Source organism: Hylobates moloch, unplaced genomic scaffold, assembly GCF_009828535.3.
Source record: "Hylobates moloch isolate HMO894 unplaced genomic scaffold, HMol_V3 SCAFFOLD_15, whole genome shotgun sequence".
Lineage (NCBI taxonomy): Eukaryota > Metazoa > Chordata > Mammalia > Primates > Hylobatidae > Hylobates > Hylobates moloch.
Window position 1 is genome coordinate 76,235,725 of NW_026652290.1, and position 25,738 is coordinate 76,261,462.

Consider the following 25,738-nt stretch of genomic DNA (forward strand, 5'->3'; position numbering starts at 1 on the left):
ACATAGCAGGAGTTGTCAGGAAGAGTAATCTAGATTGGTCAGGGAAAGCAACGATGGAGTGACAGGAAACCAATTAGGGGACTCTAGAATAGTCCAGGGGGAGAAAAGAATGGCCAAGAGTAGCAGTGGGTAAGGAATAAAGGGGCTGGAAGCAAGAGACAGTGTGGAAAGCAGAATCTACCAGAGACTGGGTGTTCAGTGGGAGAACAGAGGAAATGTTCACGCATGGCATCTGGTAAATTCTCAAATAATACTGAAGGGAAAAAAATAGTGCAGTAATTAAGTGTAGAGGAGGATAGAGGAAGAGAAAAAACATTCTGGTAGGCTCCAAAGCTTCATGGAGAAGCAGGGATTTGAGCTGCATCTGGAAACTGAGCTATGTCCTCAAGAAGCTGATGGCTCTTTTCAGGAGGCTAAGTTTTCACACAAAAAAAACAGGATCATGTAGTAGAGTGTATCAACAAACATCCAAATGAACAGTACTGATGTGACTTGATTGTTGGAGGACAACAGCACCAAACCAGGAAGGAAGAAACCAATGCTTTAATCCAGATCTGCCTCTGAATTGCCATGTGGTTTCAGAAAAGTCATTTCCCTTTTCCTAAGTTAAGATTCTTTCTCTGTAAAGTGAGGGGTTGGACCAAATGACTTTTAAGCAGCCCTTTCACTCTGACTCCTTGAGCCTAATACAATAACTGCAGGGAGCAGTCAACGATAATCAAAACCACCTGGATGTATTTTTAAAGCCTGTTCCAAAGTTTTCTGGTGTAAAGCTTAACATGTTGGATGTTCATCTATACTGACTTCACATTTCAGTTAACATTGAAGCCTCAGCTCCCTCTAGGTAAATGCTGAAGACAATAGGCCAATAAGTGAAGACATTCCCTGTAATGAAGCCACCAAATAGACCGATGCCTTTGAAAGCTCAAAGATTTAAAATCATTTGAAAGGAGGAAAGCTATTTTTATTTTATTCTAAGATGAAAGCAAGTTTATTATAATTGTGAGCAGCTTTGAAAAGAACACAGAACTTCTTAAGACACTGTTAAGTGTAGAACAAGATCTTAATGAATACAAAAACACCAAATTCTTTTGAATTTAAATAATTAAATAAACCTCCTCCCATTTCAACAAGTTCATTAGGCAAAAAATTTTAACTGTCTCTGATTTCTCTCTTTTTTCTCTTCATCTGATTTTGTAATGTTTTAGAATTTAGGATGTAGCTCTAGCAATAAACTCATTATCTGTGGAAAATGAATGGATGTTTGTAGCTTTCTTAAATCAATAATATAGTTGGCATTTTTAACAACAGTTGGAAGGTAGTGAATAAAAACACTTCACTTCTGCCATGTGTTGGGCAGAAGGAAAAGTAAAAGCTCTGGCAAGTGACCAAAGACCCTATACGGTCTTTGGAGAATCCAAATTGGTGCTGTATTTCTTCCCTGGCTCTTCTCTCCCTCTGCACCTCCTCAGCCTGAGGGCCTCAGAAGGCTGCCCTGCCCTGGAAAACATATTATACTCAAGCTCTGAAAAACCAAGGGGAGGTGAGAAACCTACTGTTATAATTTGCTTTATGCAATACCTGTCCTTAAAAAGAGAGAGTGTGTCAATTGAACTCTATTTTCCATTCACCCAGGGAGTTTGCTATTTAAAGCAACCCTGCAGTAAATCCGTCTATAGAACGAAGAAATCTTTGATAGTGCATATGTCTCCCAATTGATAGGTTTTTATAAGCAAGGATTTCCAGATATTTTTAAATTTTTTAGTACATATAGCATACAAAACAAATCTTCTGTTTTCTTAAAGGAGGACACTAGAGCCCTCCTGACTGAAGCTCTCCAGGTAACATTACTTTGAGGATTAGTTAACAAAAATTAAACTGGACAAATTGGCTCCTTCCAAGGCCATCTGTGTTATTAACTCAAAAGAAAAAAAAAGAGGGGCCCAAGCCCCAATCCTGGGTACCCAGGAGACATTAGAAACCACTAGGGAGGACATGATAAGGTGGCGTTATCTTCTTTAAGGTAATTAGATTTATCTGGGTGCTGTAAATTTTCCTGTTACTGGACTCTGACACAGCTGCACTGAGTGCTTGGCAATTGGATCTGGCTGGGAAAGGGATCAAGTCTGGGCCCAGGTAAGAATTGATAAGAAGAAGCTCTAAAGATAGGATGGTCCTTCTGAGTAGTCCCACCTGGAGGCAAGGGGGCTGGGCCTTTAGTCTATATACTGTCCAGTCATTGGATGAGGGCTGCCCCAAAGAGAAGACATAATCCTGGGTAAGGTAGCAATCTTGGTCTGCGTATTGGTCCATTCTCACACTGCTATAAATACCCAAGACTGGGTAATTTACAAAGAAAAGAGGTTTAGTTGGCTCACAGTTCTGCAGGCTGTACAGGAAGCATGGCTAAGGAGGCCTCAAGAAACTTACAACCATGGCAGAAGGCAAAGGGGAAGCAAGCACATTTTCACGTAGCCAGAGCAGGAGGAAGAGAGAGAGGAGAGGTGCTACACACTTTTAAACAACCAGATCTCATGATAACTCACTCACTATCAGAAGAGCAGCAGCAAAGGGGAAATCTGCCCCCTTAATCCAATCACCTCCCACCAGGCCCCACCTCCAACATTGGGAATTACAATTTGACATGAGATTTGGGTGGACACAGACCCAAATCACATCAGTCTGTAAGCATAATTCTAGGAGAGCAACTCAGCTGAGAGCTTCAGCCACCCACTCTTTCCTAGCAACTGGGGAGACTGGTGTGTCAGTACTAAAGAGTGATTTCAGTAGCCCAACACAGTATCCACTACAGAAAGTAACCCAACTCCACTGGGTAGTCCCAACACAGGATCACCATCTATGCCAAAGGGCCCAGTTTGAAAGTCAGAACTAAGCAGTAAGAGATACTAGCTTGATCCTAACCAGACAGCAACCAGGAACTGTTCTAGGGCAGCAGTGCTCCCTAAGGGGTAGAAATACAGGGATCAGGATCTGGTGATTGAGAAAAAGAGAAGGCAAGAACTAAGAGAAGCCCTACTCCTAGATGGATTCTGGGGAGACCAAGCAAGCTACAGAATAAGAAATCGAGACAAAAACAAACACCAGCATAGCATGTGAGAAGGCACTGCAGGTGCACTCCTGCCCTCCAAATATTAATATTATTGGGTCCAGTTTAGACGATGCACAATCTTCGCCAGAGTCATGACCAATCACAAGATCCCAGCACTAGGGTGAATGACTTAATTCCAGCCCTAAGGAGTACAGACTGTTTCGATTTCAACTTTAACCCACAACTAGAAGGGTTGGGGACCTGCAGATGAGATTAATGAGTAGATGGAGGTTCCAAGCTGATGAAGCTAATGCAGCCTTTGTAATCCAATTGAAGCATTTGTTTCGACATCTGTGGCAAAGGCATGTGGGCAAGGTGCCACCTAAGTTGCCTCATCAGTTTATTTAAAAACAAAAGTTCAATACTGCAAAAAAGACTGTGAAAATATAATAAATTTAAGTAGCTGCATAGTTCTACAGCCATATTTTTCCACAGCTGTCTCACCTTTCAAGAGAGAACTCTGCACCCTGCAAGTTTAACCTCATATTTGCCCAGTTACCCTAATTCTTTACCACCCATTTGAGGTGCATAGTTGTGGTGTATCACCCTCTTTTGCTGAGACAGAAAGGGCTCTGTCCTTCCTTTATTTTCTTTGTTTTATGCATAGCTTTCATTCCTTTTTTGACCCTGGACAGCAGAGCTGCTGAACTGTCCTTGCCTTCGGCATTTTTGTCCTCAGTTCTCCTTGGCTTCTGCTCTATATCAAATGATACCGACTAGACCTTTCCACAATAGTTCACAAAACTATTGGAATACAAGTATGCCTAACTTCAAAAAAAAAAAATGAAGGAAAGGAAAGGAAGGAGAGAAGAAGGGAGAGAGGAAGGAGGAGGAAGAAAGGTAAGCAAGCAGGCAGCCAATACATCCATTTTTTTTTTATTTTCCATTTGTCTCTCTAGTACGGAGGGTTAAGTTGGTCATATTTCTTCATTCAAGTAACATTTTCACTAGTCCATTCAAAGTCCCTCTCTGTTTTTAGTTATTTATTTTATCTCCTTCTCCCACTTCTGTTCCTCTCAACTCACCTTAGATAACAATCCTAGTGTATGTTCATGTGCAGGAGGAGGTTAATGTCTAGTGTTTCTTTTTTTTTTTTTTTTTGAGACGGAGTCTCGCTCTGTCTCCCAGGCTGGAGTGCAGTGGCGCGATCTCGGCTCACTGCAAGCCCTGCCTCCCGGGTTCACGCCATTCTCCTGCCTCAGCCTCTCCGAGTAGCTGGGACTACAGGCGCCCGCCACCACGCCCGGCTAATTTTTTTGTATTTTTAGTAGAGACGGGGTTTCACCATGGTCTCGATCTCCTGACCTCGTGATCCGCCCACCTTGGCCTCCCAAAGTGCTGGGATTACAAGCGTAAGCCACCGCGCCCGGCCATAGTGTTTCATTTACATATATTTTAATTCTGCAAACAGTATATTATATCTCAGTAATTTCTGGTTTCTCTCAGTCCCATGATTTGAAGATCCACCCATGCTACTCTGTGTGCCTTTAGACTCTCACTTCTACAGGCTCTCCTATTCAGTTAGGTGTGCACTGTCCAAATTTTACCTACTCCCTCACCTAGTAATGGGCACCCAGGTTGCCTCCAAGCCCCTGATGCCACAATGCTGTGAAGAAAATGTTTGTACAAGATTCCTTTAAGTATCAGTTTGAGAATTTTTCTCAATGTATACAGGAGAGGAATTGCATGGTTATTAAGATCATTGTTCACATTGCTAAAAGTTTCTGGCATCATGGAAAGAATCATAGATGCATCCACTAGAGAGTGGGGCACCTTCAAAGGGAGTACATTCAAACAGTTATCAACAAATCATAAACCTTATTAATAAATTCTGGAGACAGACACTTGAATGCTTAGGAACTGCTACCAATCAAAGATAAATCAGCAATGAAGATGTGACATTTCTGAAATAAAAAATATAAGTCAGTAGGGAAAATGGTTTTGGATTCACAGGACCACATTCTCTGTGTTGCCTCATGGGAACACATCTGTTGTGAAAAGCACAGTGCACCTGCCTAACCCCACCTATCTCCCCATTCCCTGGTCCCCAGGACTCTTTCTTGACCCAGCCATATCCACAAAGTCACCTGCTGTTCACTTGGTGTCTCTTTTATAGAGGAGGCTCTAGTTTCACTCTCCCCACTGCTGCCTCTCCTGCTCTGCAGCATCAACATCAACTCTGCAAAACTTCAGCTTGCACCAGGGCTGTTTCTGTAGCCACTGGAGACTGCCATTGCATGATCTACAGCTTCTTGCACTTCTGTCCGACCTTTGCTCCTCATCCCTCCTCCCTACATCAATCAAAAGCTCAGGCAACCTCCCTGGCCAAATCTGAACCAAACTGCTCCTCTGGGAGGCACACCATGCTCCCATTTGGAGGAGGAGGCTGCCTGCTGAGAGACTTCTGCTTCTGGGCTCCATTTGCATGAATGAACAGCTCTGAAGGGTTCTGTTGAAGCTTTTATGTAAACACTCTCCAAAATATGTTCTGCACTGCATTATCCCCAGCAATAAAGATTCTGGAATCAGAATTTGGCTGTCAGTTTTATTGATGCTGCAAGGGGTACAGTGGAATACGGCTTTCTCTTCTGGAAATTTATTGGTTTGGCAGTGCAGAGAGCAATAAAACTGTGTTTTTAATCAGGAAGCCGAGCGAACATGATTCCAGAAAAAATATAGGAAGCAAATATGCCATCACAAGAAGATTTCTCCCCACACTGTCCCTGTTCTTCTCGGATCCTTTGTTAAATAAGTTTAGGTGTTAAACAATGTCCTTGGTGGGAATGTCTTCGGGAATAGAATCAGAGACCAAAGTTGGATTACTTTCTCTGGGTTATATCATTTCTAAGAGATTATTGAGTGAAAACATTTTTCTGAAATGAAATTTCCTCCCCATTAGCACCTAGGGAGGAATGGCTGGTAAACTGCTTTGCGGAAGAAATAGAGCGAATGTGACATGCTTCCTCTCAGGAGAAGCAAGGTTGCAATGTCTGTCCCTCCACCTTGCTCACCAAGACATTGGATTAAGAATGACATGCTTTGGCCAGTATTGCACAGGGAAAGGATGTCTGGAGTCATTCTGCCTGGTTGTAACCTTGTTCAGGTTACTTAGTCTCTTTGTGACCCAATTTCTTCTGCTATGTAAGGAAATACGCACCTTACACCATTGTTGAGTGAGTAAAAGAAGGTCACAAATGGGTGTGTATAACTCACACAGCAGCTTACAACTGTACCAAGTCCCTTCTGGGACTGTAAGAAATCTTATTTTCATCTGCCCATCATGGAGGTGTTCTTTCCTAGCAGCTTAAAGCAGTCTGTGCTGCATAGACATGTTAAAAACAAGATAACTTCTCTCACCTTTGTTCTCATATTCCTGATACTCACATACTCACTTCCCACCTGAAATATTCTTGCCCACTCCCTTCCTCTCTGCCAGTCCTTGCGCCAAAACATTAAACCATTGTAGATACTCAATAAATGCTGGCTGCATGTTCATCCCTGCCTTGCAGTTGCTTTCTCCTGAGTTATCTTAAGCTCCAGTTCCTTTAGCATTCACACATCATCCTATACTGGTTTTGCATTTCTGAGTGTCAACCTTTTCTCAAATCTTAAGTACAGCATAGCTTTTATTTCAATTTCAAGAATATTTAGATTGTTCCTGTGGGCATAAGTGAATGCCTGAAGGAAATGATCTCATAGACATTCCCCCCAAATGACATGAGATGCCCATGTGAGTTAACCATAGGATCAAAGTTGTCTCTTTGGGATAATATTGAAATAGGCTACCTGGGAAAGATAGTAGAGATCAAGATGGGAGCATGGTCTTAATGAATCTTCTGTTTTCTTGCCTGCATAATTTCCAATTGTATTTTCACCATTAATTTCTCCACTCTATTCAACATAGTTTTTGTACATCTTCCCAACAAAGTCTATAGGATCACTCTACAACTATTTAACTATATACTTCGTGCCAAACCCTGTTCTTTACATGGATTATCCTAATTAATCATCACAATGACTCTGCGAAGCAGGAATTCTTATTGCAATTTTACAGACAAAGAAACTGAGCTGGAGGGCTTAAATAACATGCTTAGAATCACATAGCCAGGTAGTGGGACAGCGAAGATTTGAGCCCAGGTATGTCTGATCTCAACGTTCACAATCTTAACCACAAAATATTACACTCTTTGATAAAGACCAAGAATAAGTCATGGCACATCTCTTCATTGATTTAAGTTAGAATCCTCAGCCTGAATCCAGTTCTTGGGAACTCTGAAGTCTCTGTCTCTCACACACATACACATACACACTTTATTCATGAACTCAAAAGGCACTCTATCATAAATCTTAAACTCTTGGATTTCCTTTTTTCTTTTCTAGATCACTTGCCTACCTCCCTGTCAAAGTGATCCCATCTCAAGCTTTCAGAGGACTTAATGAGGTCATAAAAATGTAAGTAAGTTACTGCATATCAAAAGACATTCATAATTGGAATACTGAATTTTTTCTAAGAGAAAACACATTTGAAAGGGTATAATTTTTCTAGGAAAGAAATTGTGTTTAGGATACTCACATATTTTTATCTTTGTAATACAAATAATAACTAGAGACCTTTGAAGAAAAGGTATGATTTTTAAGAGTCATTAAAATCCAGACAATTAACCTTGCTTCAAAGAACTGAATGCATTTTATAAGTGATGATATATCTTTTAAGGGGAAAAAAAGATAGATTCCAATCATAAAAATTCTCCTTCTGCTAGAGCAGCTATTCCCTTGTGTCGCATTTTTAGATAACACCCACATAGGAAAAAAATGTGTTGGAAGTTTATTGTGCATCAGAAGATAATCTTTATATCTAAAAGATATGACAAAAACACGGTATTTATAACTATATTGATGAAAGGCATTTATCAAAAGTGTAAAGCACCTGGATAATGCAGTATGATCTCATGTTTGTCAGACATAACTTCGATCATTTGTCCCTGGGTTTCAGCTTCTAGGACCAAAGTTCCCATACTTGGAGAGAGAATGTTCTCAAGGGCCCAGTATTCCAGCATCTTTCTTAATATTCGCCTGAGTCAAAAGACCTCATCGCCATTGAGTTCTCACAGTGCATCTCTAATCTTAACAATCCACTGGACTTTGGAAGCAGATTTGCATCTCTAAAGAAGATGCTACAGCATCGATCTTAGCTCCTTTGAGAGCCTCCATTGCCCTTTAGGGTATTAGTAAGCAATTAGCATATTTAAAATAATTCCTCAAGAATTACTGCGTATTATAGGAAATTCACTGCAGGTTACAGACTTGTCAGTTTACTTGAGCTTAACCCACACTCTTCTGCTCTCAAGTTGGAATGTTAAGTTTTGATAACCTTTAATGCATTAAGACCTCCTACTGAGAAAAGAAGCTACAGTTAAATAAGCAAACCAACAGGTAGGAATAAGATGAATCAGCCAAGAACAATCCATTCCTGTGTTGTTCAGAAAAGACGTTAGCTACCTTAGGCTCTGCCTTTCTGTGGGCTAATGCTCTCATCAGTCTGAAGTCTTCAGTGAGCCTTAACCTTAGAAATAAGCAAATGTACAGTTCGTGAATTTGAGACTTTGTTTTCAACTGGCAGGAAATGGTAGCTTATGTTGGGATTTTAGGGTAACACTGGCATTACCTACATGCTTGCGAATCATATATGACAAAACTGGTTCCTTTATTTTTGTATTGTTTTCAAAAAATTCAATTATTCATTACTCCATTCACTTATTCATTCATTCATTTGTACTCTTAACTCTGTGCCAAGCAACATGAAGCCACCAGGGATTCAGAAGTGAATAGAATATACTCCTTGTCCTCAGTTTGCTCACAAGTGAGAAAATCAGTCAAGTAAGTAGGTGACTGTAATTCAGGACGGATACCATGTGCAGGAGTTGACCACCTTGCAATAGCCTCAGCACGAGATTTTGGGAAACCAAGGGTTAAGAGTTATGAAACAATTCAACCCATATTAAAGCCTCACTAGAGTGACAGAATTGGGACCCAGAGATCCAGATCCTAGTCTTGAACCTTACTATAAATACTATTTGCCTCTCCTCTCAGGGCCTTAATTTCCAGAGCTGTAAAACAAGGGAATCTGACTAGATTTTCTCAAAGGGCCTATACAGTTCTAACAATCTATGGCTCTGAGTCAAAGATAAATAAGAGAAAAACTTGTCACATAAACAGGGGCTACTAAAACTTGCATTTCAACTGCACCTGGGTTGTAGGTGCCCATCAGTGCTCCTAAAGGGAGATGTTAGCACTGTGTGATTTGGGGACAACTTGCACATCCTTGTTCTTTTCAGGGTGACACAGTGGTGTCCCCAGTTGTTGGGTCACACACTTAGCTCATTGTCATGCAGACACGGTCATTTCTTTCATGTTTCTTTCTCTTTTTCCCCCCCTCTCTTCCCTAGTGAAATCTCTCAGATTGATTCCCTGGAAAGGATAGAAGCTAATGCCTTTGACAACCTCCTCAATTTGTCTGAAATGTAAGCATCAGCTAATAGACAGTTTACTGCTGTACACTATTACCCTCGCTGGCTGGAGCCCACTTGGTATTTGTATTCAAGCATCCACTGCTAGGAATCCAAGAGGAAAAGACTACAGCAATTACTAGGTCTGGGCAGGCACTAATTTTTCTCACTGCAGTGGCCTGTAGGTTGCTATGGTGACAACTGCTTCTCCCTGGAAGCTGTATAAACTCCGAAACATCACAACACAAAGATAGAAATTAAAATTGACATTGTGAAGTCCTGCCAAGTAGCTCTTGCCTATGGAGGGTATGGAGTACTTGGGATAGTAGGAAAATTTGGAAAAGAGCTTAGAGATCATAAATTGGTTCATTGGGGGCTGTTTTGGCACATTCACTCATTCAGTAAATGTTTCTTGAATACCTACAGTGTAAAAGCTGTGTAATAGGCATGTGTGCGTTGGGCTTGTTGGGTTTTGTTGTTGTTATTGTGATGTTTTGGAATTAACTCTTAGAAACAACTCTTGCCAAAGTATCATTTCCCCAAAAAAATCACAAAAAGGATAGGAAAAGACTGGTTCCATTCTGTTTTCAAGTGATGAATCTGTGGCCTACAGAGGTTAACTTACTTGCCTGACATCACACAGCAACTTAGTGTCAGAACTGAAATTAGAAATCAATGCATATGACTTCTACACCACGCCCCCTACTGCTGCTTTGTGTGGTCCAAACCTGAGTTTCCAGAAAAGCACTCAAACTTTACCTACTTCAGAGTTTCAAAAGTTAGGGAAGGGGAAAAGTATTAGCATCAAACATTTTTTGAGCTCCTGTGCTTGGCATTTCTTCTATGTTGTGTCATTTAATCCTCACAGCTACCGTGCAGAGTGGGAGTAATTATCCCTTTTGTCCAGGGGAAGGAATGGAGGCTTGGAAAGGCACAGAAACTTGACCAATGTGACACTTTAGACCAGGGGTATCCAATCTTTTGGCTTCCGTGGGCCACAGTGAAAGAAGAATTGTCTTGGGTCACACATAAAATAAGTTACACTAACGATAGCTGATGAGTTTAGAAAAAAAAAAAACTCATAATGTTTTAAGAAAGTTTACAAACTTCTGTTGGGTCTCATTCAAAGCCATCCTGGGCCACATGTGGCACACAGACTGTGGGTTGGACAAGCTTGCTTTACACCAAGGAAGGACTGGGATTCAATCCCAGACTGTCTTTCTTCAGAGCTCCTGTATTTTCCACCACAAGGTCCCCCTATAAATGATTCAATGAATAATTACCGGAAGAGAATAATTAATTGGTAAGTACGTGAGCAACTACCATGTGTCCAATACAGGGCCAAATGCTGTTGGAATACAGAGGAGATAAAATATAAATGTCCACCATGAGATAACAGTGCAGCCAGGGAAGTGAGACTACTCACCAATTACAGAGAAATCCAAAATAATGAATAAGCACAAAAGACATAGTCTGGACTTAGCTGAGAAGGAGAATCACACGGGGGGCTCATTACAATTACAGATGACAGTCCTATCCCAGACCTGGAAAGCTGCAGTTTTAACAGACTTCCCAGGTAATGCTAAAACACAGCTTATATTGAGAACCACCAGGGCAGCTAATGATAAGTAAAGCTTCCCGTGATGCAAAGCAACATTCATCAACAGAAAGAAACATAAAGCACTCTCAGGGAAAGTTTATGGATTCCCAAAGAAGGTCCTAAGACTAGCATGCTAATTCCATGAAGGCTCTTTTTGCTTTGTTCACAGCTGTATTCCCAGCACATACAACGATGCTTGCCACATGTAGGTGCCCAATAAATGTTTGTTAAATGGATGAATGACTGGGCTAAGGTCAGGCCCCAAAATTCTTTTATTAAATTTCTTTTAATCTTTTTTTTTTATACAGGGTCTCACTGTGTTGCCCAGACTGACCTCAAATTCCTGGGCTCAAGTGATCCTCCCATCTCCTTGCCAAGTAAATGGGACTACAGATGCACGCCACCACACCCAGCCCAAAAGACCTTTAGAGATAAAAGTCCCTTCCATCCCACCCACATAAGGCTCTATATGGCCTATGATTGCTTGACCCAGTTGTTGTAGAAACAATTACAACAAAATATCACTCACATCTGAAGAATCAAAAGGGCTGAGAAGATGGAAACAGGCACAAGTGGTGGGTAACTGTAGTGTGGTGGAACAAGCACTAAACTGAGAGTCAGAAAAACTGGATCACATCCAAGTTCTGCTACTTCTCAGCTGTGTGACCGAAGACAAATCATTCAGCTTCCTAATTTCAGCAAGCAACTATTATAACTATCGTTAACCCTGGTTGAGGCCTTACTATGAACCAGACACATATATTTATTCCTCAAAAACAACACTATAAGGAAACCACGACACAGAGAACTTAAAGTGATATATCTAAGGTCATATGATTAGTAAAATCAGAATGAAAAACCAAGTTGACTCCAGAGCCCATCCTCCTAACCAGTACACTACATTCTCTCTATAGAACAAGGTAATTATTATTTCCTCAGGTGGCTGTCACCTGGATTAAGAAAGCCAAAGGCATTTACTGGCCTTTTATTGAATACAAAGTAGACAGGACTTAGCAATGGTGACTACTTTTTGTAGAGTCACAGTAATTAGGGGAATGAGGGAGTTGGGTGGGGAGGGCAATAACATCACAGTTGTGTATGGCTGTACTTTTATACTTTGCAAAGACCTGCCTCATATTATCTCTACCTATTCTATTACTTAAAACCTACTAACCCGTGAGGCAGGAAGACTATGTAATATTATTATACCAATTTTACAGAAGAGACACTAGCTCAGGGAAGTTAGGAGCCTGGACATCATGACACAGCAAATTATCTTCAGCATGAGTATAACATCCCCCAAATTCAAGCCTCTGGCTTTTGCCCTGTGCCATTCCACAGACTGGTGCCCCTCGGTATAACTGCTCATGTGATTGCCGGCCAATATGAAGAGGACGAGTTTGCTTACAAGGGAGAGTAGGTAATTTGCTCATCTCTCCTGAGAGGAATCTCTCATCACCCTCAGGGTCCACAGTGGGGCAGAATCTACTTGGCCAGGAGCCCTGGATGTCGGCGCTGTCTGTGGTGGGGGAGGGGGTGGGAGGGTGCAGAGACAGACTCCCTGCTCTGATCCTTATACCCGCCTCTTTAGAAGCTTGAGAGCAGTGCTTCCTGGAAATAGAGAACTAGCTCTCACCAAGCCATTTCCATCCCCAGAGTCGCTAGGGGTCCTCCCAAGCATATGAAGGTCACCTGCTTTTGCTGATACCATTTTCAGCCAGCGACTTCTGGTGACCATGATCTCACACATTTCAAACAATACACATCTATTAAACAGCAGCTTTTTTTCCCTCTCTCTTTACAGACTGATCCAGAACACCAAAAATCTGAGATACATTGAGCCCGGAGCATTTATAAAACTTCCCCGATTAAAATACTTGTGAGAAATTTTCCTTTTTAAGCAATTGGGGAGGGGAAGATGGGCATCTGATGAAAATCAAAACAAGGAAAAGGTTGGAAAGATTTTGTTTAACCATATACATGGCACTATTTACATGTTCCTCTTCAGCCTTCTGATGTAAATTTAATTGTCATTTCTCGTCAGCCACCGAGCTGGGTGCTTTTGCATACATGTAAGTGGTTCCCAATATTTTATCAGTCCTAAACACCTGGGAAGAACATCACCCCTTTGTAGTGATTTTCAAGGTTGACAGTGGGTATGGGAGATGGAGGTCATAACACTTTAAAAAGGGTAAATCAGAATCTCTGAGGTGAATAGAGAGTAGGTGAAAGTGAGAGTGGCAATTCTGATTTGACTCTCATCACTGGTTAAGAATTACTGACCTCCTTTATCTCATTTTTTTCATTTGTTCATTAAATGAAAACTTTTTAAGTATTGCCTTAAGGTAGACACTGTGCCATAAAAACTAAATCATTATTTTCCACTTCCCATTAAGTCTAACTAAGTCTATCAGTTAGCATTAGAAATTGAGTACCACTGTAGCCTGCCACAATCATTGCCTTGTCAGCAATACCAAAATTCCCGAAAGCTATGAATTTATCACTATGGATCTTCTCACATATCAATTCATCCCTATTCACAAAGAAAAATTTAAGTCTCCCTAAAACAGACATCCCTCTTTGTTCTTTAAATTTCATAAACTCCTCAGAGAATGTAAAGTCCACCTCCCATCACTGCCCCAAAAAAGGAAAACAGAGAGAAGGTACATCTCTCTGGTACTTCACGTCATCAGTCTTGCTCTGGGGCCTTCTGCAAGAGCTGCTACCGGAACTGGCATAGCTCCTTTGTTAAGTCTGACACTGAACAATTCCAGACTCAGGTGTTCTGTTTTTCCAAACCTCCAGGGTGTCTATAGGGCACATAAGCATACGGCAGCATCAACTACTTTGAAAAAACATAAGAAAATCGCAGAACCAAATTTGACCACTGCAGCCTCTTATTATCTAAGAATCATTGTCTTTATTAGGTAGCATTTTCATCCAAAACTGTGATATTCACCCAACCCAAGTACACATTGCAGTCTAATCCCACACTGCTATCCCCAGCTGTAGACAGAGCAGAGATCCAGTGTGACCTGGGCTTTTGGATAAGAAGGAGAACCAGAGAGAGCCAGAGGAGAAACCTGGCTTTGTTTCATTGTCACGAGGGTGACGGACAGTTCGCATTAGTTGTCCAGAGCCCATGACTGGTGAATCTAAAACTCCAGTGTGGAAATCCAGATGCATAGACTCTGAGGGAGCCCCATTCTTGTAATAAAATATTCTTCAATTTCACCTATCACTTAAGCCTCTCTCCTCTTCAGAAGCTAAATAAAAGGTGGGAGGAAAAGAAGAGCCTTGAATAGTTCGAAACACCAAAACAATGTTTAGTGATTTCAATGAGATGCAAAGAAGAACTTCCTGAATTGCGAGGTAGCTACATAAGGGAAGATTTTTTAATAATGAGCAATATGGATTTATCATAAAAGATTAATTTTCTTGAAGTATTTGAATCAAAACCTGCTCCAAAATTTAACGATGCTTTCTAGAACTATCAAGAGCATGTAATAAACTAATAACCAAAAGAAAGTGGAATGCAATACAGGAAAATGTGATTAATAAGAAAAGACAGGCTAGAAATATAAATTTAAAAGACCTTTAAATTTGGCCCCAGTCCCCAGATCTCTAAATAGGAGTCATTAGAGCATCTTCTCCCATAGCATGAGGGACTTCTGAATTGCAACAATCTTTCTCAGCTAAAAGTAGTCCTGATAACACCAAACTCAATATTTTTAAATTTAATGTGAAAGTTGTATTTGCAAAATGCCTTTGTACTCTCTTTTATCTTTCTGTCTTAATGACAATCACTTTTACCCACTCTCTGCCCACACCACTACCTTGTCCCTAATCACAGGAGCATCTGTAACACAGGCATCAGAAAGTTTCCAGATGTTACAAAGATCTTCTCCTCTCAATCAAATTTTATTCTGTAAGTACCGAGCTGATTGCTATGCATAAGTTTCCTCTTTGCACCTAAAATTTAGAAAGTAAATATTTCTCATTTCTTTCCTCAAGGGAAATTTGTGATAACTTACACATAACCACCATACCAGGAAATGCTTTTCAAGGGATGAATAATGAATCTGTAACACTGTGAGTAAACTCCCAGATTTGTGTTCTGCCATACAGCCTCCTGCTAGTCTCACTACTAGGTTGGGGTGAGCCTTTTCTCGTGTTTTACCACATTCCTCGCTCACTGGTGACATTCTTCCTAATCTAAAATGCTAAGGGTGAAGGGAGTTGTGTAAGATCACAGCTGGGTCATATGTTCACATGACAACCAACCAACCAATTCAATTTAACCAAACAGGCCCTGAGGATTTTTAGTGACTGAGTCTCAAACTTATGAAATTGTTCACTGCATTAATGAAGAATGCTCTAAGGCTAGGAAGACACAGTCTAGAGAGGAGTGGCTTTCCTGGCTAAAAAAGAGCACAGAAATTTCAAGATTTCAACAGAGAAGAGTTTGGAAGGATATTCTCCAAGTAGGAAAAGTAGTTGATCAATGGACCTTGCTCTGACTCTCTCATTTTCGCCTTCATCTTGGGTCCCTCTCACTTTGTTTCTGAAGCAACACTATCTATATTCATGCTCTCTATTCCTTAATGCTTAAAAATAATGTGTTTTTATTTGACAGTTACTCATCAGGTTACCAGGCTATCCCTTTCATGGTGTTTCCTAAGGCCTCACTATTCAAAGTATGAGCCATCATCTTCAGCATCTTCTGAGAGCTGGTATATAAGTCCATTCTCACATTGCTATAAAGAACTACCTGAGACTGGGTAATTTATACAGAAAAGAGGTTTTAATTGGCTGACAATTCTGCAGGCTTTGCAGGAAGCATGATTCTGGCATCTGCTCAGCTTCTGGGGAGGTCTCAGGAAACTTACAATACTGATGGAAGGTGAAGGGTGAGCCAGCACCTCACATGGCCAGGAGCAGTAGAAAGAGAGAGAGCAGGGAGGTGTCACGCACTTTTAAACAATCAGATCTCATGAGAACTCTATCACAAGACCAGCACTAGGGGGATGGTGCTAAACCATTCATGAGAAACCACCTCCAGGATCCAGTCACCTCCCACCAGGCCCCACCTCCAACATTGGGGATTACAATTTGTAATGCGATTTTGTGGAAACACAGATCTAAACCATATCCTGTAGTTAGAAATAGCTCACCACAGACCTACTAACTCAGAATATGCTTTTTACAAGATCCCAAGTGATTCACATGTACATTAAAGTTTGAGGAGCACTCCACTAAGATAACTCAACCCATGTTCTTCACAGGACACTTGCCAGACTTCCTTCCCTCTGGAATCCCTGCCATACATCTTCACATGGGAGCCCTCCACTGCCGTGCCATTCAGAAGCAGCATCCCAGGCAGCATATTTTATTTTACTGAAACTGAGTCTCACTCTGTCACCAGGCTGGAGTGCAGTGGTGCAATCTTGGCTCACTGCAACCTCTGCCTCCCGGGTTCAAGTGATTCTCCTGCCTCAGCCTCCCGAGTAGCTGGGACTACAGGCGTGTGCCACCACACCCAGCTAATTTTTGTATTTTTAGTAGAGACAGGGTTTCACCATGTTGGACAGGATTGTCTCGATCTCTTGACCTCATGATCTGCCCTCCTCGGCCTCCCAAAGTGCTGGGAATACAGGCATGAGCCACCACCCCCCGGCCTCATTTCTTTATACCTAAAGCCCAGTGACCCTGACTTAATTCTGCTCCTAAAATCCATATCCCTCTCACTCTTTCTGCTTTGGTTACAGCCCATGGCAAAATTGTGATGAGGCAATAAAGGAGCTCACCCTTAAAGAAAAAAGAGAAAACATGGATTGGAATGACTCTGAAATGAAGAGATAGATGTGAAGCAAAAGAAGAGATCATCTCAGAGGACTCTCTTTTATATCACTGGATTCTAAAAATTGGTATCCTTGGTGCACTGCCTTTGTATAGTACTTTTACTTTGTGTAGGTGTAATTTTACATGTATAATTGTCATGTTACAAAGCTGTAACCATGTAGCTTCATCTCAGATTACTGCAATCAAAAGAATACAGAGCAGCAACCAAAAATAATTTCAAAAATAACCCATATTCTTTACTTGCAACTCTTGAACACAGGGAAAGAGACTCTGTTGATCCTAGAAATATTTCTCAACAGTCTCTCCACTCCTGCCACTTCCCTGACACAGCACAGCTCTACCGGCTGCTTCTAAAGTGTTTTCAACTCACCACTGCATAATGGATCTGGAACTACTCATTCATCATGTCCCCCACCAAAAACAAGGTATTCAACAAACAAACTCCGAATGAGGTGATATCACATGACTTAGGATTTGGGGTCTCCCCACACGTCTATATCAAGAACACAAAAGACATAGGATTAGATTCATGTCCTCGAGAAGCTCATAGTCTCAATGAGGGGGGAAACATAAAATAATAAAATAATAATACAAGCTAGTAGATATTCACTATGAGAGTGTGTGGTACCTAGAAATAAGATCTTAGAGATGTCCTTTGGGGCTGGGGAAGTCAGAGAGGCTTTATAGTAGAGCCAATAGATTTGAATTAGACCTCATGGAATCAGTAACATTTATATGGGTAAATGTGAAAATAGCAGCTAATATTTATGTAGCCGTTATTAAATACCTGCACTGTTTTTAAGTACTTTTTAAGTCTCATAGCAACCTTATGAGATAGGAACTATCAATCCTACTTTTAGATGAGGAGACCAAGGCATCAAGAGGTTAAGTATCTCTATCTCAGGTCAAGATTTGGTCCCAGACAGTCTGGCTCCAGAGTCATGTTCTTAACCATTATGTGGTACCACAACAAACAGAGAAAGGCAGAGTAAGGAATCCAAGTGAAGAGATGGAAGGAGCAAAAGTATGGCAGGAGCAAAAGTATGGCAGGAGCAAAAGCATGGCAGGAGGAGAACAGGGTGAGGCTACTACTTGGGAGTAACCATGCTGTTTAAGGAACGGAAAGTGAGTTTAGATAGCTGGCTGAGATGGAGAGGACACTGAATTGCAGAGACCCTTAAGTGCCAGGACAAGGAGACATTGGAGGTAACTCTGGAAAAAGTAATAAAATAATCTATTCAATAGAGTAGGTTTTATTCAAAGATCACAAATATCCACGACTCCCTTCAACTTTGATCTAAACCTAAAAATAATCAGAGACCAATAGGTACTCCTCCCAGGTAAATGTACAATGATGGGAGTGGAGTGAAGTAGGAACGAAAAGGCAGAAGACACGGAGGAGGGTGAAGAAGAAAATCAATGATGCGATAATCCATAGGTAACTATGAGCTCACAAGACTGGGCCACCCCACCAGACTCAAAGAGTAACAAAGATTCCTTCTCACACATCATACTTCAGTATGTGCACAGAGAGCTTCATGGTTTTCTTATGACAGGGACATTAACTTATGTTGCTCATGATTTTAAGAAAAAGAGTGCATGCCAGTAGGGTGTAATTTCCCCACTCTGAAGTTAATAAAGATTGAGGCTCTGTCTCTGCCAGAGAGCCTGTGGGACATTGTAGTTCCATCCCCCTTCTCATTCTTGGCCCTTCATCTGGAAGGGGAGTGATTAGTCATTTGCCTGGCACTTGTTCTCTGCTGAATGGGCCCCTCTGTAAGCAAAGGATCGTGTGGAGCACCCTGCTGGAAAAAGGGTATTATGCTTAAAGAGGAAAGCCTTATTTTCTTAGCTATAAAGTTCAACTCTCTAATTAGAAAATAATGAAAGCAAGCCTTCTCTTTTCATTATTAGGGGTATTTGAGATTTTGCTTTTTGTAGAACCTGTCTTGCCCTCCCCCTACCCAAATCTTTACCAACTGTGAGCTCATTTAATGAAAACAAAACACTTCACTTGATGCTGGAGAAACTCAGTGGGACTAATGCTAAAACTATGCATTATGCTTTTATATCCCTTTATAGCCACTTTGGTTGTTCATTAAATCTCCTCAAGAGGCCACCTTGAAATGCCCCTCCTTCCCAAATTAAGCAGAATTTAGCTGCACTACCTTTAAAATATTCTAGGTGATTGGTCATACCAGTCTCAAAAAAAGAGACAATCTTGATTCATATCTTAACTCCACAAAGAAATGGAAAGGTCGTAGCAATTAATTTTCTAAGACCCTACAGAGAAGTGATGTCTGGAAAGGCATGACGATTCCAGGCTGCACCCATGACAAGCCACAGTAGAGAGACTGCTGGGTCTCTCTACTGTGTTGAAATAGGGAGTCTGGGCTTCAGTCCCGGCTCTGTGTCTAACCAGCCAAGCAGCCTTAGTCAGGTCATCCCACTTTGACATACCTCTGTCTCTGTCTATTCAAAGGGATTACTACCTCCTTGTGTGAATCAAATCACTTTGTGTCAACTACACAATCACCACAATTACAATTAATCACAGTTAAAACCTCATACTTAGAAACCTGGAGCAGGCCAGTTGTTTTAGACCATCTTGAAAACATCACATCTCATCATCTCCTTTTAAATGTTTTTTTTTTTTTTTTGAAATTTTTAACTGACAAATTGAGGCACTTTCCGTTTGTCTTTTAACTGACAGATGGAAAGAACAGTATGATGAACACCCTTATACACCTTATGTAGATTCATCAACTGTTAGCAGCTTGCCACACCCACTCTATCTCTATGTATGTGAGTATATACCACACACTGCCCTTTTGCCAAGCCATCCAAAAGAAGTTTATAGACATCATGATATTTCATCCCTAAATACTTGAGCATGTATCTCCCTAAAATATGGACATTCTACAGAACTACAATGCCATCACACCTAAGAAAATCAACATGAATGATATTATCTAACCTACAGTCCATATTCAAATGAAAATATCTTTTATAGATTTTTTAGAACTAAGAATCCAATCAAAGTTTATACATTGCATTTTTGCTACTATTTCCCTTTGTCCTCCCATCCTCACTACCCACATCTTCCCCCATCTCCCAAACTGTCCAGCTTCCTTCCTCTGTTCTGTATGACACAGGATCCTTTGAGGAGCCCAAGACAGTTGTCTGGATTCAGCGGACTATATTGCCATGACTAGATTCAGGTCAAATATTCCTACAAGAACACTGTAAAGGGGGTGCTGTGTCTCTCACACTACATCAAACCAGGAAGTACATTATGTCACACTGTCCCACTATTTGGCCGCTAGCTTAAGGCAGTGACTGCCAGATCTCTATTGTAAGAGCACATTTTCCTCTGTCATTAATAAGTAAACTATGGTGGTACACTTTGAATTTGTGTGACTATTCAGTTAGCCAACAACTTTTCATCCAATGGTTTCAGCCTCCATTGATTATTCAGTTGTTACAAAGGGAGTTACAAAATGGTAGTTTTTACATGCTATCATTCTTCTACATGTATTAGCCAACACCTTTCTATAAAGAAGATGCTCACTTTTTTCCCCCTTTCCCTGTTCTCTCTTGGTCTGTCTCTTTTTGAGTATCACTATAGAATGTGAATTTTTCAAAAACCTTATTCAACATTTTAGAATCCGTTTTTTTGGTTTTTGGTTTTTTTTTTTATTTTTGTTTTGTTTTGTTTTGAGACAGAGTCTCACTCTTTCACCCAGGCTGGACTGCAGTGGCGCTATCTCGGCTCACTGCACGCTCCGTCTCCCGGGTTCATGCCATTCTCCTGTCTCAGCCTCCTAAGTAGCTGGAACCACAGGCGCCCACCACCACGCCCGGCTAATTTTTTTGTATTTTTAAGAGAGACGGAGTTTCTCTGTGTTAGCCAGGATGGTCTTGATCTCCTGACCTTGTGATCCGCCCGCCTTGGCCTCCCAAACTGCTGGGATTACAGGCGTGAGCCACCGTGCCCGGCCTAGAATCCTTTATTGGTATCATTCTGTCTGATGCCTGTCACCCTTTTTATTATTACATATAGTAAAGACATATAAGTTGGCATGAACATGGCTGAGGTAGAAGGAAACATGAAAACTAAGTGCTGCTGAGAGACAAGAGGCACAGCAATACAGGGAGAGGGATCCATTGCTATAGAGACTATGAACCCCCAGAATTGGGGGGACCCTGATTCATAATTAGGGTTACAGCAGCACATAGTAGTAACCAGGTCACAGTTACCCATCTAACAACTGCCAGCATATCCACTAGAGAAGTGTCTTCATACATAAGGAATTATTCAGCTATAAAAGGACTTCAACAAAGTTCCACATAGGGAAGAAAGTGGTGAATTTAGGATTTCCTTTCTTTAGAATGCTGTTTGTATAGTCATTTGAAAAAAAAAATTTGCTTACAAATATACCACCATATTTTCTAAAAGATATCTTCTACAATGGTATGCTTTGCCTTTTAGCAATGGGTACACTTTTTTTGAGACCCTGAGTATCTGTAAACATAAATTAAGCTTTCTTCTTCGAAATCATCCAGAAACCAGGTGATCCAAAAGGAAACTGTAGAAGAATGTCTAATACCGTTAATATTAGAATCCTAGAAATGCTTTTAGAGCCCCAGGAATATTTGGGGTTCATTATAAAGCAGCATTCAGAATTAGAGTATCATCTGTGATTAATATCTAAAGCCCAAATATTATTTTGAACAAAAAGGTGCCATTCTGTCTGATTCACAATTACTGACATTTGAGTAGAGAACCTAGACAATGCTTTACAGTTAGGTACAGCTATTGTAATAGAGGAGAAGTTGGGGGAGGTGAGAAATCTTCGTTTTTGTGCCTGTGACAAAATCCTCAAAGTAAAGCAAAGGAAGCCTTCCTCATTTAATTCTGACACCATGATGTTTTGGAAAAAAGTTATCTGAAGTGACTCTCCAGATGTTTTTTTAAGGGCATTAAAAGCATTGTGCAAGACTGACAGCATGAGGTCTCCCACTCACATTTGTAATTTCTCCAAAGTAAGGAAGCTTCTCTTTTAATCACAACAAGGCAGCACATTCTATTGTGTGTGACCAGTAAGAAAAGAGACAAGAGCAACTGAAACAGTGGGCCACGTTGTTCAGAAAGTTGAGACAAGCAGGACTGACACTATTCAGAAAAAAAAAAAAAAAAAAGACATGGAAAATGTCTAAAGGCAAAAAAGTCCATGATGCTAGTACAGACCAAAGGTGTTTGAGAGCCTTCGGCATGTGAGTACATTTGGGGCAGCCCAGGCCACTGACCTGATTTGCTCTGCCCAGGAAGAGAAAGACCCCCTACTTTATTGGAGAAGGATGATAGTTTAATTAAACAAGATGCCCGTATTTCACAGAAATCCTGTCCAGAGCATGGAAAGGGAGATCCTTTACCTCTGTCCTGGTCAGAAGGCTGGAGGCTACTGAAAAATCTAATAATAATAATAATAATAAGACCAACACATTAAGTATTTATTGTATTCCAGAACCTACTTGTAAATGTTTAACATATATTTACATTTTTAGTCCTTACAATAGCTTTATGAGGTTGATACTATCATCATATTTTCAGATTAGGAAACTAATGTACAGAGAGGGTAAGTAAGTTGCCCAAAGTAATTCAGATTGTAAGCGGCAGAGCTGGGATTCAAGCAGTTGGGTTCAGTGCCTGCAGACTTAACCACAAGGGTACACTTGTGACACTGTGAGTCTAACAGAAAAGCGTAAAATCCTAACATGTATCAAACAAGGATCAGGGCAGCATGCAGCTGTGACGAGTAATGGGCATCTAGACAACTGTTGGCAGATTTGGTGAAAACAAAGCAAGGGCTATCTTTTCTTCATCTACTACACGTGTAGTGCGATCATCACTTAGAAGGTAGAGAAAGCAATTCAGGGACTAGACTCTGGACACAATTCTAAGCCAACGACCATCTGACTTGCCCCATGGGAATGATGAGAACAGTATCATCCTATGATAGACCCTAGGGCAAGGGTTCTCAAACTGGCATACTGAAGGCTCACTGGGAGAGCTTGTTATAAAAGTGCATATTTTTGGATACCACTATTAGTTTCTGATTTAGTAGGTCTGAGTCTGCATTTTTGACAAGCAACTCCAGGTGATTCTAATTCAGTGGATGGAGGAGAAAGTTTTCACAAATACTGGGTGAGAGTCTAAGAAATCAAACTTAAGGAAGTTCAGAAAAATGGGTGTGATTCCCTTATCTAAAAGAGACTGCTATAAAGGAATTCAACGCCTAAAATGGCAGGAGACTGCCAAAGACTAATATCCTAGGTGTAAAATTTTTAAAAATTCTGGTGAAATTGAGCTTCTAAGGAGGCAACAAGGTTGTGTATAATTATGCAAGACAACAGGCATCAACCCTGTACCTATGTTCTCAGATTCCACAATATAGAAGGGGAAGAAAACTACTGAGAGTGGCGTCCAGTAATCCAATATGGGAGAGCTAGTATGTGAAGCTGATTGGCTTTGCCTCCATTGCTTTATCATCATCTGACCCATGATTATATTTTATGTTTTTATTGTTTACCTCCTCCAGAGAAACATATCCTCCTGTATCTAGAACAGTGCCTGGCACCTGGGAGTATTACAGTAAATATACATTAAATGAATGGGATGACCAAATGAGAATATGTAAGATGAATTTCTTACCATAAATCATAACCAAACAAGTTTGAAGGCTACTGACTTAGATGGAAATATAAGTTATTTGAGAAAGGCCTGTGGTGTGACGTAAAGTTAAGCTCCTTGTATCTGCCAAGACCCTAGCTTCTCTTTGCAGGGTTGCTGGAAGCTGGCCAGGGACAGGCCGTGGGGTGTAACTTGAGAAGTGGTTCGGAAACATGCTTCAGATTCTACAATATAGAAGGGGATGAAAACTATTGAAAGTGGCATCCAGTAATCCAATATGGGAGAGCTAGTATGTGAAGCTGTAAACTCCGAAGAATCTCAGAAGAAAGCATATGAGAGCCTGGGAAACCATGGAAGCCTCTCCTTCCCGGGGAAGGGCAAAGCCGCTGCTTTACCCAGGCTATTGACTGAGCTAGGTACCAGGCATTCTGTGAGGCCCCGGGAGTTTAAGAAATGAATTAAATATGCTCCCCTGCCCTCTTTGAACTGAATCTAATGAGGAGACTTAAGAACTATTTTGTAATCTCATTTCAGAGTTTAAATATTATACTTCAATATGAGTCACACCTTTATTTATATATTGGTTTGTCTCGGATGTGTTATGGGTTGGTGGAACGAGACCATACATACATACACACAGAGTACATACATGTTGTTGATGTTACACACATACACACACCCCACAAAGTGAAGCTCCATGCTCATTTTGTTTAACAAAGACTAGAGAGGCCTTGCAGACAACAGCTACTTGGAGCAGGAACAAGTGAAGCATGTTTCTGAACCATTTCTCAAGTCACACCCCACAGCCTGTCCCTAGCTAGCTTCCAGCAACCCTGCAAAGGGAAGTTAGGGTCTTGGAAGATATAAGGAGCTTAACTTTACATCACATCACAGCCCTTTCTCATGTGGGTTTTACATCATCATTCACAAAGAATTTATACAAATATTTCTATCTAAGTCAGTAGCTTTCTATGATTTATGGTAAGAAATTCATCTTACATACTCCCATTTGGTCATCCAATTTATTTAATATATATTTACTGTAATACTCCCAGGTGCCACGCACTGTTCTAGATACAGGAGGATATGTTCTCACGGAGGAGGTAAACAATAAAAAAGTAAAATATAATCATGGGTCAGATGATGATAAAGCAATGGAGGCACAGCAAATCAGGGAAGGAGTATAGGGAAAGTGGGGGGAAACAGGAAATTGGTGTTTTAAATAGGGCAGCCAGTAAAGGCCCCACTGAGAACATGACATGAAATACAATCCTGCAGGAAGAGGATGGGTAGGCCATGAGGATATCAGCGGAGGAAAAGTAAAAAGAATCAGCAAAATTGATGTGCTGGATGTAGCCCCAGACAAAGCATATCTTAGTCCCATTTATGCCAGTTGTGGGCTTTAGACAAGTCACTTTCCCTCACTGAGCCTATTTCCTTCTTTGCAAAAAGACGACGTGCTGCTTGATTCCCTCTAGACTCCTTTGTGGCTCAAACGTTTCCCTGTACTGTGTTCTAAGGATCCTCTTATGTCTTATTCTGGGTAGAAGTATATATGTATGTATGTGTGTGTGTGTGTGTGTGTGTGTGTGTGTGTATTTATAGGTATATACCATAAAAAATGGTGGGATAAAATTTCATAAACATTAATACCCTAATTACTTACAAAATGCTCTAATACTTTTTATTTTTTCTATGTAGTTTTTTTAAAATGCTGGTTATGCCCAAGTAAATTGATTCACTATCCACTAATGGTCTTAAAGAACTGTTTATAGACATTGAAATCTTCTTGGTTGTGGAGCCAGATCTGACATCAGCAAAACCACATATTCATCCAAGAAAAAAAAAAAGTGGGCTCAGTGCTGGAGGCTTCCTCTGCCCTCAGCTTTCAACACCCAGAAAACCCATATGCCCACAAAGGCCTGCAAAACCAGAGGAAAGGCTTAAGTGTTAAACAGCTCTGGCCT

The 25,738-nt window shown here is 40.8% G+C and overlaps 1 protein-coding gene across 1 annotated transcript in view; it reads left to right on the top strand.

Annotated features, from left to right (window-relative positions):
* The window catches only part of LHCGR (luteinizing hormone/choriogonadotropin receptor), a 64,784-nt gene that overhangs the window by 11,184 nt on the left and 27,862 nt on the right, over positions 1-25,738 (top strand). The window contains exons 2-6 of the mRNA XM_032176387.2: positions 7,490-7,561; positions 9,556-9,630; positions 13,020-13,094; positions 15,069-15,143; positions 15,230-15,307. Coding sequence (XP_032032278.1) covers positions 7,490-7,561; positions 9,556-9,630; positions 13,020-13,094; positions 15,069-15,143; positions 15,230-15,307 — 375 coding nt within the window. The remainder of the gene's footprint in view (positions 1-7,489; positions 7,562-9,555; positions 9,631-13,019; positions 13,095-15,068; positions 15,144-15,229; positions 15,308-25,738) is intronic.